Genomic DNA, 14,852 nt, shown 5'->3' on the forward strand with positions numbered 1-14,852 from the left:
TCCGTTATTTTAACAAATTAAGAATCAATATTTGTGTAGTCACTAATTCATAGATTGTATGTATTTGGTCATTTTATAATTGACTGATAAAAATAGACAAACATTAATTTGTTTAATAGAACTATTGTTCAGAAAACAAAAACTTAATTATTCATCATAATATAAAAACTAATTATTAGTTCTGTTTTTAGATGTCTGCAAAATTAAAAAAATATATTACACAATATTCTTTGCAAATTTTTGGATTTCTGATCAAATACCATACTTTCCACTGTTCTATAAATTACTACTTTTATTTAACTGTAAACTATTTGATCAACTGCATTAACAAACAGAATTATTTTAAATTTCTTGTAACTTATTATTTTTTAGTTATTAAATATCATACAATGGCAACTTTTTGGATTATATATAATTTCAAGTACACTACAATTAATTTGACCAATGTAAAACATCAAACAAACACCTACTTTTTTTTTTTTAACGAATTGAAATTATTACTTTTTTACTACTAAATTTCTATGTTATAGTCTATATATACATAGTTATTAGTTAGGTTATATTTGATAATTAATTTAAAACACTATATTATATTTTATTTACACTTGATGGACTAATTCCGTTCTCACTGTTTAATGTGTATTTATGGTAGATAATAGAAATAATTGAACATTCGCTATTTTCTTTAATTAGTGCTTAATATTTATTAATAATTCGGTACATTATTGGAAATAAGATACTTTAGTAGGTACTTACCAAATTCGAGTTGGCGATCATCATACACTTTATCGACAATAATTTTTACTACTTTAAAACATAGTTGCCTAAGAATTCTATTTTAAATATGCATTCTATTAATTCAACCTTATGCAACAAGTTGTAAACTATAATACAACTAAATTGCATACCATATATTTTATGTATATATTTACTATTTTATCGTTTACGGCAATTGATTAAATTGATCAAGAGTAATTATTTCTCTCAACTATTTCTCTATACATGTTATAGGCTAGACATTTGCAAATACTTGACATTCATGTTGAAAACTATGTAAGTTCTAGAAGCGCAAACGATAAACTGCATACTGCTTGAGACTTAAAATTATTGTTTAGTTAATTTTATAACGGTGACTTTTAAAAGCATAATTTTAATTACATAACTAACGTTTCAGACGTATATGCAGTTTGGCAGAACATATTATATTCAAAATATAACTGTTAAGTCACTAATAAGGACTTTGTCTAAAATTAAAAGAGAGAGTTGAGTGGCTCAACTTGAGCCATAGTTATTTGTAAAATCTATTCAGTAAAAAGTTGCAACATTTTTATTTTTATTTTCAAAACAGTTTTTGTCCGGGATTACCGTGTTTGTTATCATATTATGACTCATGCAGGTAGAAATAAGTTTTACTTAGGACGGACCGATTTAAAAATAAATAAACATGAAAATTCGTTTAAACGTCTACAGAATGAGGCAAATTTCAAAGTGTTGGGAACTATTGACATAAGAAGTCAAATTGATAATGGTTGTATTAATATTTCGTTATAAAATTAACGGTAAGGTTACAAATTTGTAATGTTACTATTATTTTGTATGTATTATTTATAAGTATTTTCCTGAAATAGATTATTTATCATTTCGGGTTATGGTTTTATCTAACTTTTCATTGCACTCCTGTATCAAATCACCACGAGCCGATACTGTGTTAAATACAGCTATTACGCTTTATTATTTGTAAATATACCTAATTATAATGTACCCGCAATTGTGTTAATTGATAATATATTGTGTTCGCCATATACGATGAAAAAGTAGCTTAGCAACGGAAAAAAGCTGAATTGCCTAGACAATAAATAAACTAGAATCATTACTTTTACGTCACAAGTTAGTAATTTATTTTTATTTTGTGTTTACTGTGACTTTTCAAATGAATAATAGTGATAGAAATTATTGTGTTTACTAAAATACAGAATTTTCGCATACGCTGCTGTCGAAAAATTTCATTTGTCGTCGACCTATTTGAATGTATGTATTTGATATTATTATTGTCATTATTTATTTAGTGTTTATTCCGTACCAAACAGGAAAATCCAAGCATAAGTTTATTCGACTATCTAATATTTTGTTTTTTTAGTATTAAACTATTGTCTATTTGTGTCCTGACACAAATAGACAATAGTCTTGTCTTTATATTCACATATTGAAACATTTCAGCCATATTTATGTGGTTTTAACGACTTCAATGCTGACAAATAGGAAATATACATTTCGAAATAACTTTTCTTACTCACTCCTTGATTATAGTGTTATAATTTCATTCAAACAATAATAACACACTATAATAGCTGAAGATTGATTTCAAATCAAAGATTGATTCCATAAAAATACTATACAAATTACACACAATTGTACATGATACCTATATATATTTTCATAATATAGGTTAGTTTATTTTAAGATAAAAATATATACATTAGTAAGTTTCATTATTAGCTACAGTAAGTGTTAGCGTATTATATCTCAAAGCAGTGACTAGCAAATGTATAATAGGTAATAATGTATGGTTTATAATAATTTATAATACATGTGATTTTCCTCGATCCGATATCGATGAGTTTTAATAGTTTATAGTTAGTTAACTGATGATTATTATGTACATATTATAATAATTAAATAATGTTTAAAAATCCTAAACAATGTTACTTACAAATGGATACATGAGTTATAAAATATTAAGTCAATAAAGATTAATTTACAATAAAACAAAATTCTTTAACAATGTTTGAAAACGAAAAATTTTCATACCTTACATTAAGTAAACAAATAAATTACAACAAAATTACATTTTTTTATATGCATTATCATTATTTTCCTTTGTAATTATATTTTCTTAAATAAATAAAATAATACACAATGTGTCCCATCGGTTTTGGCTTTTTTGTTTATTATACAGTAAAAGTCTTAATAACATATTTTAATAAAAAAAAAAAAAAAAACTTTAAATATTGAAGAAATGTATCATCTTTCTTCGATCGGTTCACTTTTGTAGTAACTGTTCCAAATGACTTAGATTCAAGTTGTGGCGATCAGTTGCTACCGGATAAGCACAACGATCAAGATTATTGACAGAGTGAGGGTTTTCTTTTTGACGCTGAACAGTTGAGCGAGGTGTATGGTAACCGAACTGCTCGATGCTGCAAATTAAACAACATATATTATATTAATTAATACAATTTAAATATTATTAACAAAAAGGGATATCTAAATAAATTACAATTTGATTCAAGTGCATTGTTTTTCGATAATATATTTTTTAAACAAAAAAAACTATTGATATTATATTCTATTCGCTGTAAAAGAATTACTACTAATTTAAGTTTGTTGTGTACGTTGAATAATAGCCAAACTCTTACAGAATTCAAATATTTTACTTTTTATGGATATTTAATCAACTCTAATACAAAGGAGATGTCATATCCATTCACAATTTATAATGTGTAAACAAAATGGTATGCCCCCGGTAAAAATTGAAAAAGTTGTAAAGAGTTTTGTAAATAATTAAACACAAAATCTTATGGAAAATATAAACTTTAAAGCTTTGTGTTAAACTATAAAAAAAAATGAAATTGGCTGCTGTACACTCGAGGTTAAGAATAATACAGGGTCCGACAGAGAAGTCTGACGTTTTTTAAAAATCATAAATCATTCATCTAAAACGAAATATAATTTTTTCCAAAAAAGTTCAATTATGGAATGCCTTTTTGTTTTTACATGAAAACACATAATTTTATGTTCTTTTAACATAAAAATAACGTCAACTAAGTGGTGACCCTTCTTTTGCAGGCACTCCTATTTTCCAGAATACCTCATTTCACTGCGTGGGGACGTAGAGTGGCACCCACGGTCATCAGATCTGAATCCAGGGGCTTTTTTTTCTTAAGGGAGAACCTCAAAAGGGGAAATTTTTATTTTTGCCTCTTCAGTCAAATGTTTAACATATCAAACTGGCATTATACAATTTATCTTCGAAGCTATCTAAAAATCTGAATGTGTCGCTTCAGCTTACCGTGAACCGGATCAGCTCTGGAGTCGGCGTCCTGAGCGTCTAGGATGTCGTCAGGAACCGGCGAAGAAGCTCCGGGCGGGAGGCGCGGCCTATGTGCCACAGCGCTCTGTTCCTTGGACTTCCAATAGACCTTGCCGAGAGTGGCGACACACTTGAGTTTCATATCTCGGTCGTGTCTGCGAAGCTGTTGGCCGGGATTGCGAAAGTGCTGCATGCCAGCCACGAACCTCAAGCCCAAAGTGGTGACCATCAATCCTTCGCGTCCAACGTACTCGGTGTACGGTCCACGCAAGTAAGAAGAGTTCACCTGAAATTCGAGATCCACGTCGTAATGATACAATAAGCTTGATAATATATATATATATATATTTTTTTTTATCTCGTCGACTCTCAACTCGGCAAGGGGAAAGTTAAAAATAGCATAAATTCTTATTTCTCGTGATATTTCTTATATCTCATTATTATAAGATATACTACAATGCCAAGTCGAAGATTAAATACCTATCACTCACCTGTTCGCCGTTTATGTACCAGGCCAACTGCACTGCCGGTTTAGATCTGCCGGATGTACAGTTGACGTCCACCGTGTCTCCCGGTTTGTATCGGTCTTGACCGCCGGATATGCGAGGTCCTTCTTCCGGCGGAGCTAAAAGGAAGACAAAACAAAGTCCACCAGTTAGTACAACAATAATAAAGTTATGTAGTATATATTGTGCGCTGGTTCTATTTTTACTGTAACCATTTGTTTGTACTGTTTAAAACTTAGAAAAATAAAATGTTTTCCTATCGGCAAATATACTTGTACACATGGTATTGTCGACTGTCGAAGAGGGCGGCGGCCAATTACTTTAGTACGCAGTTTGGTAAAACGCAGAGAATTTAATTTTTGGAAATGGCCCGGCTTTCGCAGTGGTCTCGTTTGCCGTTAATAAACTTATATGGGAAAAACTTTTTCACTCGCATTCATTCCATTTGCTCGCACATTACACTCTATCGGCCGTTACACAGTATTAATAATGATCTATTTAGTTGGTAGTTTAAACGTCCGACCTAAGGTCCCGACCGCAAAATCGCGTTGGCCGACAAATAGCTGGCATTCGTGGACCGTGGTTGTAAACTTATAATTAATATGCCTACTATATATTAGAATTCATCCAACAGCGGGTAGAGTTCGTTTTCGATCAGTCTATCTTGGGCGTCAAACTTAACTCTGTTATCGAACTTAAAAAGTAACAATTACGGCCATATTCCCACCCACTTATTGTCGATAAAATAATTCTCATAAACCAATATTTCAAGGTTGTAAAGTAAATCGTGTTATCCAATAAGGGGACGAAAATCAATAACCGGAGATAACATCATTTGACCACATACCGATGGTATACGTAATATATTATACATGGGTCGTTTAATGTAAAAACAGTGTAACTCCACATTTTAAAAATATACACATTTTTGCCTAATGGAGTCACGTTTAGTCATATCTTTCATTATAAAAGAGAAGCAACTCTTGAAAAATGCAAAAATAAATAAAAAATAGAAAACAATGACCAACAAGGAGCTCGTTATTTCAAAATTCAATTACAAGGAAATAATTGACTTTTACAATAAACGACACATACAAAGAATACCTTAAAAATAAATGTTGTACCTTTTTCACTATTCTTCAGGAAGTTATAACGTGCCGTGTTTGAGTGTTGAAAAATATCATACATTTTAAGGAGCTTTTTTTTTAATTTGAACGGGAAGGGTTATACTGCTTAAACTTTTTGCGTTGAACGATTTGTAGATTGTTCACATGAATAAATCGGTTAGCCGGTTAAAAAGTAGTGGAAGATCCGACAAGAAACAATTTAATAAGAAACGCAATATCTTTTCAGTTCCGAACGCGTAAGGTAAAAAAATATTTCATAAGCGGCGCTCGCCGAAAAGTGATTGTGACAGCTGCCAATATACAATTACACCGAAGGCTTGTGTATATTATGCATGTACCTTGTGGACCGAGAGTAATTTGAAAACTGTTTCTGGTAGAGACCGGAGGGAAATGAATCGGACAGAACCGATAGGGCCAAGGGAGTGAACAACGCAAAGGCTCGGAGGTAAACCAATTTGCACGTGCAAGTACAATATTTAGGCGAGTACCGGAGCAATTGACGGCGACCTCCTTTCCCCGAAGGCGTTGTTCTTCGTGTCGTTTAGATACAATACACACTGCGGCGAGATCGACCGAATAACAGCTCTTTAGTATCGCGATAACATCATAATAATAACATACACAAATAAGATTCAACCGTTGCCAAGGGTCCGACGTTTAGTGAGAACATTTTCGACTCGCCTTTAAACTATACTTACCCCCCACTCGGATCGAAACGATACGATTTATGCACGCCTAAACTCGCGTGGATAAAATTAGTTTGGTGCGGGTAAAATAATTACACTGCACAAAGGAAGCTTCGAGTCTATTTTCAGGTTGCCACAAATGGTGGGTAAAAACTATTCAAAACAAGATTATAACTAACTCCAAATGTGTTGGTGAAATCGTGATTGGTTTTAAAATCGGCCGTCCGAAGAAATTGTATGTTGTTTGTGAACATTTCCAAAAATTATTTTTAGCTGGTTTTGAAACTAGACGCCTTGTATAATATATGAGTACACATCATATTATGAAAATTTACTCTCGACCGCTATACACCGTTTAAGAGATTTTACTCGAAAAAAATTGTATAAAGACAATTTAATTTCATCAAATATATATATATTCTTAAACGGTCTCGTCGGTTCGCCAGATTTGTCATAATTGACAGTTGTTAGGTATTAAAACGTTCTATCATTTAAACAATATAAAAAAATCGGCGTCACGAGAAAACGAGCCCCGTTAACCGCGAGACAAAGCGAAAACAATTTTTCGAAAAATATTATTGTTGGTTATAATAAAAAAAATAATAACGTCGGTTATATACATAATAGCCGATTGCATAACGAAAATAAATTTATCAAAATATTTCATTGTTTTTCCTTGACAGTTACAAATTGCTAGAGGACAATATAAAAATCAAAAATCAAACGGTAATCCGTCAAGAGGTCAACGTTCCCGAAAACTTACAAATACAAACGATTTTTGAGCTAGCTCTTCTTTTTTTTAAACGTATAACAACAATGTTTTAGCTAGCCAATTAATTACAACTGTGAATGATATTTGACGGATCCGCGTTTTGTCCAAATTTTAATCGAGGTTGCTATAAACTTAAAGTATACAGTTTTTTGTTACTTACCGACTGTTAGCATTGAACTATGATCAGTGACCGTTTGAAAAGAAGGAGCTTCGGCTGACACTTCACATCGGTATTTACCACTGCTCGCCAATTCCAAAGGCTTCAGGACAACATTTCCAGCGCTAGATTCCATTTTCTGAAACAATAAATAGTTAGGGATTAGTGCAAATGTATTGGATGTCTGAATTAAATGTGTCACAAAGCTTATGAATAAATTATTTTTCTAATTTTTTTTAATAATGAAATGGTGAATATTAACAAGTTATAATCCATCGATCAATAAAATTGGCGGTTATCAAATAGCTAAAGTGCGCCAGACAACTAATATATATGTTCAGGTCCTTGTCGAAATTAATTTTCTTCTGTAATTTTGTAAATAAATTATTTTGCTTTGATACGTTTTACGGTTTATTTTAATATTTTCTACGATTCTAGAATTTATGATTATGAATAAGCCAATATAAGTACAACGTAAGCATGGGCTGATTAACTTTGGTTCACAGGATGCGCCGTGACGTTTATGTGTTTATTTATAGGCCCATATAGTCTTACTTTTTTGTAAGTATGTTTTACACCCTTAAGAATGTAATAGGGTACCTACCGAAACTAGGTAATGTAACATAAAGATTAATACAATATTTGACCGACGCAATTGTGTATATTGCGAGATGATAAGTGAGAAATATTCTCCTCTATGCAAATAGATTTCTCATATATTTATAAATAGACATGTTGCGTAGATATTCAGAAATTTTATACTCGTGTATGTCTAATAACGATTTAAAAAAATTATGTAAATCTAGACCAGTAATACACCAATAAGCAATATAACAATGTAATACAATATTTGGGACGGCCCATTATATAGGCAATTCTACTACATAACAGTACTATAGTCTTCAGATGTTGCCTATCCATGACAGGTTGTACAGTAATATCATAAGAGAATTGATTACAATTTTTACTGGTAAGATGTACCCCCAAAATCATATTCACTAGTACTGTAATGATAAAACACTAGTTCACTGATAATTACATTAGTTTTCTTTTTTAGAAACATTACCTCGTTTATGAGTTTAAGCTAATAACCAAAAAATGTTGTTGGTTCTGTTTTAAATTGACTAGTTTTTTTGAATGACCTAATTTTTTAAAACTGGATTAGCCAGATCTACTTACGAGATTGTGTATAGCTAAAACAATGACTATCACAGGACCGAACCAAGTTAATAACAGATATGTTTTCCTAATACTTAAATTTTTGAGTTGTTTATAAATAGCAAATTATTCGCCAAGTCGTGTACTCGCCTAGCGCTAATTTTTTTTTTTGTAAATATGATATTTCATCCTTCTCATTGGGTTATTTTTATTCCTCAAAATCCCAATAAAACTTGTATAAAGTAACATTTTATAATCATTACTATTATGTAATCTAAAAAAAAACATGGATTTTTCTTTATCTGACATTACTTTAAATAACTAGCTGGGGTATACATATAAATATGGTCAAGATCATCAGTTTGTGTACATGTTTGTATAAAAATGAATTAGTCTTGTATCGCAGCGTTTACAAATTGATCTCATACAGAATGCAACGTGAAACAATACATAGTAAAAAAACCTGTTCGTATTTAAACTCGACAATACTTAAAACTCATCTGTTGTGACATTGATGTAAACATACCAGCAATTAGCTTTTTTAGCTGTTATATAGCGCCTTCCACCGTGAGATGACTACCGTAAGTAATACATAGATGCTATTATAGGAGGGGGGAGTGGTACTATGCTACACATAGCCACGGTGTGCCCATAAAATCCTTCGGTCAAGTTTACGTTTATATTTTAAAACCTCCACGCGCGCTTTTGTTACATCTCGTTCCGTTTGCTTTTCTCATATTATTTTCATGTTTTTCACCGCCGCCGGATTTAACGGGTTGCATGTACCTTATACGTTTAAGCCTGGGGTGGAAACACCGTGCACGCTTGTCGAGGGACTAAAAGAACCGACGACATAGTATGAATATGTTTGCACGCGCGAACCCACATTAGCCTAAACCAAACCACCAATGCAATGCAGACGGGATTTTTTAGATTTACTTTTTTTTTCCATATGTGATATGATATATAAATAAATATACTATTATTATATAGGGCAGTATTGTAATGCCGTGTGCGGTGGGTGACCATTAACGACGCAAACACAGTGCAGAGCTTGTGAGAAAACACACTCAACGACGAGCTATGCTCAAGTCCGTCCATTACCGGCAAATCGTCGGTTAACAGGCGAGCAGATTGAATTACAACAAACATAGATTTGCGCACTCGAAGGGCTTGCAAAATGTGCGGCGAATGTACAATATACCTAATATGTTTTGTCGAGAGTAAGCAAATATACAGTGTAAACGTAGACCATCCTCTATTGTACGTTGAGTTATCGCGTGAAGTGTAAAATAAGACCGCGCGGTCCTCCTAATTAAGTCAAGCATCGGCTGCGACAAACACATTACACAGCATTTGCCTATTGAAATGTATCAGTTTCAAACTGTAGTGAATTCGCATCGATTTTAACGTGCCTATCAAAATACATAATGTAATATAGAGGCTGATTCGAGTAAATTGATTTGGTATAGGGTTTGTAATGATAAGGTAACACCAGATGGCGAAGAAATATTATAATTTGCAAAAATTGTGCAAACAATTTTTTAAGTGAAACTTCTTTATTGAGGGTACGAAAAAAAAGAAGATCTTATCACTGGTTGATTTTTTCTCTTTGCCGCTCTCGATATTTTCTATTATACTACTTTATTTTGTTATTATTAATAGACTTGAATTAACCTTTGGCTTGAATCACTTAATTGTGTGTTGTCATCCTGTGCAATTTTTTTTCGGGTAATATTAAATTAAAACAATTAATAAATATGTGTTTGAGTTATATGAACAATAAACTAACTAATTAGTTTGACGTTTAGCATTAGAAATCATAGATTCCAATAATGATGCTACTTTAATACAAATATATTTTTCTTATCGTTAATTGACACTAACTTTAAATTCTGTATTGCTATGGTAATATATTAGTAGCCACTCATATTAAAATAATTAATGAAATAATAAAATAATTACATAATATGTGCGCTGATGATAATAAATAATCACATTACAGCCGCCGCGGCGCCGATAATAGTTTAAATCAGTCAAAACAACTTGGTTATTTTCTTCGCTCCCCAGAAAAACATTGAAACATGGATATGTTATAGCATTACGGTCCGTATAACCACCACGATTTAAAATATGATGAAAATAACATTTTTAGGTATATTTTTTAAATTTTATTCCAATACACACCTAATATTTTATCGGGTGAATGTCTGAAAGAAGTTTCACTTCATCCGCGGGTACTCGTAACACGCAATTTGTTTTTTTCAATAGTTAATCTCCAGAAAAAAAAATGTTCTTATAATATTTTTAAAACATTTAAAAACTATTAAAAAAAATTAAAATTGTTTTGCTGTGTAGGAATGTATTTTTTTGTTCAAAAGAAGTTATGAAAATAATAAAAATTCCTTTTTTTCTTCTTGTAAATTGTGACTTTTTATGAATAAATAGAGTTATCTGTATATAGTAATGCATTTCGAGGCACATACTGATGCTGAATACGCTTCACAGAAATAACAATCCGGTATTATTATAACAACAGTTAATATGAAAAAACTTATGTACAAGCTTAAAGAATTATTCGCAGAAGCAGAGGACAATGGTAAAACGGAATAGTATGAGAATTTGTGTTCAGGTAATTTTCGAGAAGAAATCTTATTCCTTTTTTTTGCATTTTATCTTCACTATATTATTTTAACTCGCACAGAAAATAGAAAGCAACTCGAATTAACTTTTATATATGTACATAATATAAGTGTATATATTATTATAGAAATATTGCAAAACGCGGTATTTTGCATACAAAGAAAAGTTAGTTAAGCAAGTTCGCGTACAACATAGTTTTGTCCATTGAGTTAACACAATATTAAACTTGCGGCATAAAGTACATACTAAGCTAACCGAATAAAAACCTACCGGCAAAGAAAACCGTCGAGACGAAGATAAGGCGTACATACATGTATTAATTTATTATTATAATATACAAGAAACTTTTAATGAAAAACTCAAACTATTCCGGTAAAATATGTAATATAATAATATTAAACTAGGTAAAATAATTTAACAGTAAATAGTAAACATCATACACAAACGCGTGTAACAACAAGTAAGTAAATTATGTGTCAGTACATCGAAACAGACTCTTTTTAAAAACCATTTTTTCAGATGAACATATGATTTTGAGTCGCATACAATAAAAAATATGTATTTTTATAAAAATGTAAGAACGCGAGCATCCTAAACTTGGTGAATACTAGTATTTTTCAAGACTAATTTGGCTTCGTTCAGACTTAGCTTTAAGCCGAGAAAGAAGGTACTAAACATCGTTGCATATTAGTATTGAATATGTTGGCTATTGTTTACTATCGATTTTAATTTTTAACCGCAGTTACATAGGTAAACTTATACTAAGGATGGAAAACTAACTCTCCTTACTCCTAACAACTTAACGTTAACTAATGTTTTCCTGGTGTGAATGATCACGCCACACGCGATCTACCTATATTATGTGCGTTTTATAAACTTATACAACTAATTCTTGTTTTTATCTAATCTACCATCTTCATTTAATGTTCACAATGTTTTTGTTTCTTATCTTAAACGGCACTACACCATTATCGGTAAGGCACACCCGTTATGGCGGTATAGTTTTAAAATTTAGAAGTTTCAAATTGTTGAAGCAGAGTTGGTAAAATTTGTGTTTTTTTTTTAATATATATAAATGTTTAAAACTTCTGTGTACACATGCCGACCCGGATCCGAAGTCACTATGTGCGGATAAGTTAATGGCGCAATCTTCGTTAAGTTCGACTAGGTTGTCTAAGCCAATGCGAACGCAGCTGCTAGTGCTATATTTTATAACCTCAAAGTTTTAATACATGGGGAAACGATTTCCCTTGGCGATACCACGCGGCCTTGTGTGTCGTCTGGCATTTTTATATTATAAATATATATGTATGTATTTTTTATGATTGCGTCCGCAACGACTAACGGCGTCGAGACACGGCACACGTCTAGCGATGCAAGTCCCGGCACTTGTCGGCGAACCGGTGTGCTTCCAGTGGCGTCATTTGGGGGGGGGGGCAGGCGGGGGCATTTGCCTCACCCTTGATTTTTAAGGGCTGGTCAAATTTTCGGTACGTAAGCCCGTAATTTATCTGTTTTTTATGCAACTGCCTACCTTTACTAATAATGAACCGTCTGAACTGACTACCAAGTATAATAAGTATGAAGGTTTATATTTTATAATACTTGTGTTAATTACCGTTTTGTATCTAAGGTTTTGGAAAAAATATTTACACTTGTAAAAGAACATTGAGCCGATAAAAATTTTGCCCCACACTAAGAAAAACTGAAACGTCACCCCCGTGTGCTTCCTCCGAGACTTGTAACGAGTCTTGAAAAATATAACAAACATAAAAAACACGTCGAAGAATAGTGTCCGAAAAAACTATTTTTTCGTCACGACAACACAGACGGAGATAACGCGTTGGATAAATGCATGCGACACCTTGTCAGCCGCGCGGGTTTAATCCGTTTATCTCGCAGAACGTTGCCCGTTCTGTACGGCTCGCCCTCCTGCAGGAACCCGGAACGGTGTGGAATAAATTCTATTAGGTGACTTAGGTAAGCGTAGGCGTAGGCTGGGGGGGGGTGGTGGTGGTGGTGGTGGGTATACGTATATAGCCTGAGAATAAATGACCAAAAAAAAAAAAACCGAACGGTGAATTACATAATATAATGTGCTGTGTGTGTGTGGTGTGCACACCTATACCCGAGGAGAAACCGTATTAAAAAGCCGGTCGTCGTGTGCCGTTTTTGCGAGCCCGGCATTAATTTTCCACGCCAAAAGCGTTCGCGTTCCATCATTCCGCAAATCTGACAACAACACCTGGCACAACCGGAGACTAATTGACGGCTACCGCCCCTGCCAACCTTATCGCCACCTCCGTCCCACCGACAGTCTCGGTCCATGCACCCTATAGTCAAACTACGCCGGAAACAAGGGATGGGCGGACACATAACACAGGACGTGTTTGTTATGAATAGTATGATTTTTTTTTTCGACCACCCCTCCTGAACGCGGTCGACGAAGCGTTGTTTCGCCGTACCGGTTCGTTTGAACGTTAGCCGCCGCCACCGTGCTGCTACACAATGCGGAAAAGTTATGCTATATATGAACATTGCCGGAGATCGGGGGTGGGCTTGGGATTCTAAACACATTGAAACTTAAAATAAGCGCTACGTTAGTTTGTATATCAACAAATCGCTCGCTAAAAAAAAAAAATGTAATAGGTATTACATTTTGAAAAGCGCTAATTTTAAGTTTTAAGGTTTTTTAGTATCCAAAGGCCCCCCATAGATCTCCGCCAATGTAAAATATGAATTTACTGCGAACGTTTTTTTTTTCGCTTCAGTCTGTTCACTGTCAAACCCCGCTGGAGACTATGTGGCCGCCAACCCTGAACGAATGGGTACTAGCTTTAAATACGATAGTACGACGTCCCGCGGAGGCGTACCATGTGACAAACCCCGAGGTCCGACTTGTATATTATTAATACTGTATCGTATTATGGTATGTCGTGCAATAAATATTTTAATCGGAATGACAAAAGAGTTTTACAACAGTTAAATAAATATTGTTTTACTTTGTTTGCATTATTTCAGATCAAAAACAAAGGTTTAGTCAAACGTGCCGTTGACTCCACACTACATGTTTATCGTGAACACATGATTTTGACACTGATGGAAATATCATGATTATACATCCAGAAGAGTGGTTTTTTAAAATTGTATAGTTATTTTTTGAATAGTACCAATGGCGTTCACTATAATATGGCGTCCTATTATAAAGGAACTGTATCTTCAAAACTAGAGTCGACTGTTATAATCTAACATAACGATGGAAGTCAGCATACCTGTCAGTCTGTCACATATTCTCTAAGTCTAATATTTAAATGTGAATTTTACAGGTCGTCTATAGAATTCCAACTTAAATTTAACTATTATTTGTTTTAACATAATATGTTGTTGCGCAAGTAAGTATTATTAAAACTAACGAATAAATTATATTAAAATTTAGTTTCTCAAGTCAAAATTATAAAAAATACATTACACTGAATTAGGCACAGACGGGAAACTGGTATTTTCTAGTTGTTTAGTTAAGTATAATAATTTAATAGTTGAATACTAATAAAGTTATTGTTGTTTAACAATGTTATCATATTTTAAGGGTGGGGAAAAACTGTGCTCAGTCTTATTACATACAACACAGAATTTCGATGTATAATTAATGTATTGCATCATGTATAAGAAATTCGGTTGAATTATAATAAATTATTCAGTCATCATACTAATTT

At 32.8% G+C, this 14,852-nt stretch overlaps 1 protein-coding gene across 1 annotated transcript in view; it reads right to left on the reverse strand.

Moving 5' to 3' along the window:
* Window positions 1-2,469: 2,469 nt before the first annotated feature.
* LOC126845666 (uncharacterized) overlaps window positions 2,470-14,852 on the reverse strand; it is a 211,575-nt gene continuing 199,192 nt past the window's right edge. Inside the window, exons 3-6 of the mRNA XM_050584473.1 lie at window positions 7,342-7,477; window positions 4,582-4,715; window positions 4,070-4,376; window positions 2,470-3,197 (exon numbers count right to left, since the gene is read on the reverse strand). Of these exons, the coding sequence (XP_050440430.1) occupies window positions 3,097-3,197; window positions 4,070-4,376; window positions 4,582-4,715; window positions 7,342-7,477 (678 nt within the window). The 3' untranslated portion in view covers window positions 2,470-3,096. The remainder of the gene's footprint in view (window positions 3,198-4,069; window positions 4,377-4,581; window positions 4,716-7,341; window positions 7,478-14,852) is intronic.

This window comes from Adelges cooleyi, unplaced genomic scaffold (genome assembly GCF_023614345.1).
Source record: "Adelges cooleyi isolate 19-005CV unplaced genomic scaffold, UGA_ACOO_1.1 ACOO_flye_CR_arks_rails_tigmint_CR_PRNA_8, whole genome shotgun sequence".
In the NCBI taxonomy this organism is placed as follows: Eukaryota; Metazoa; Arthropoda; class Insecta; order Hemiptera; family Adelgidae; genus Adelges; species Adelges cooleyi.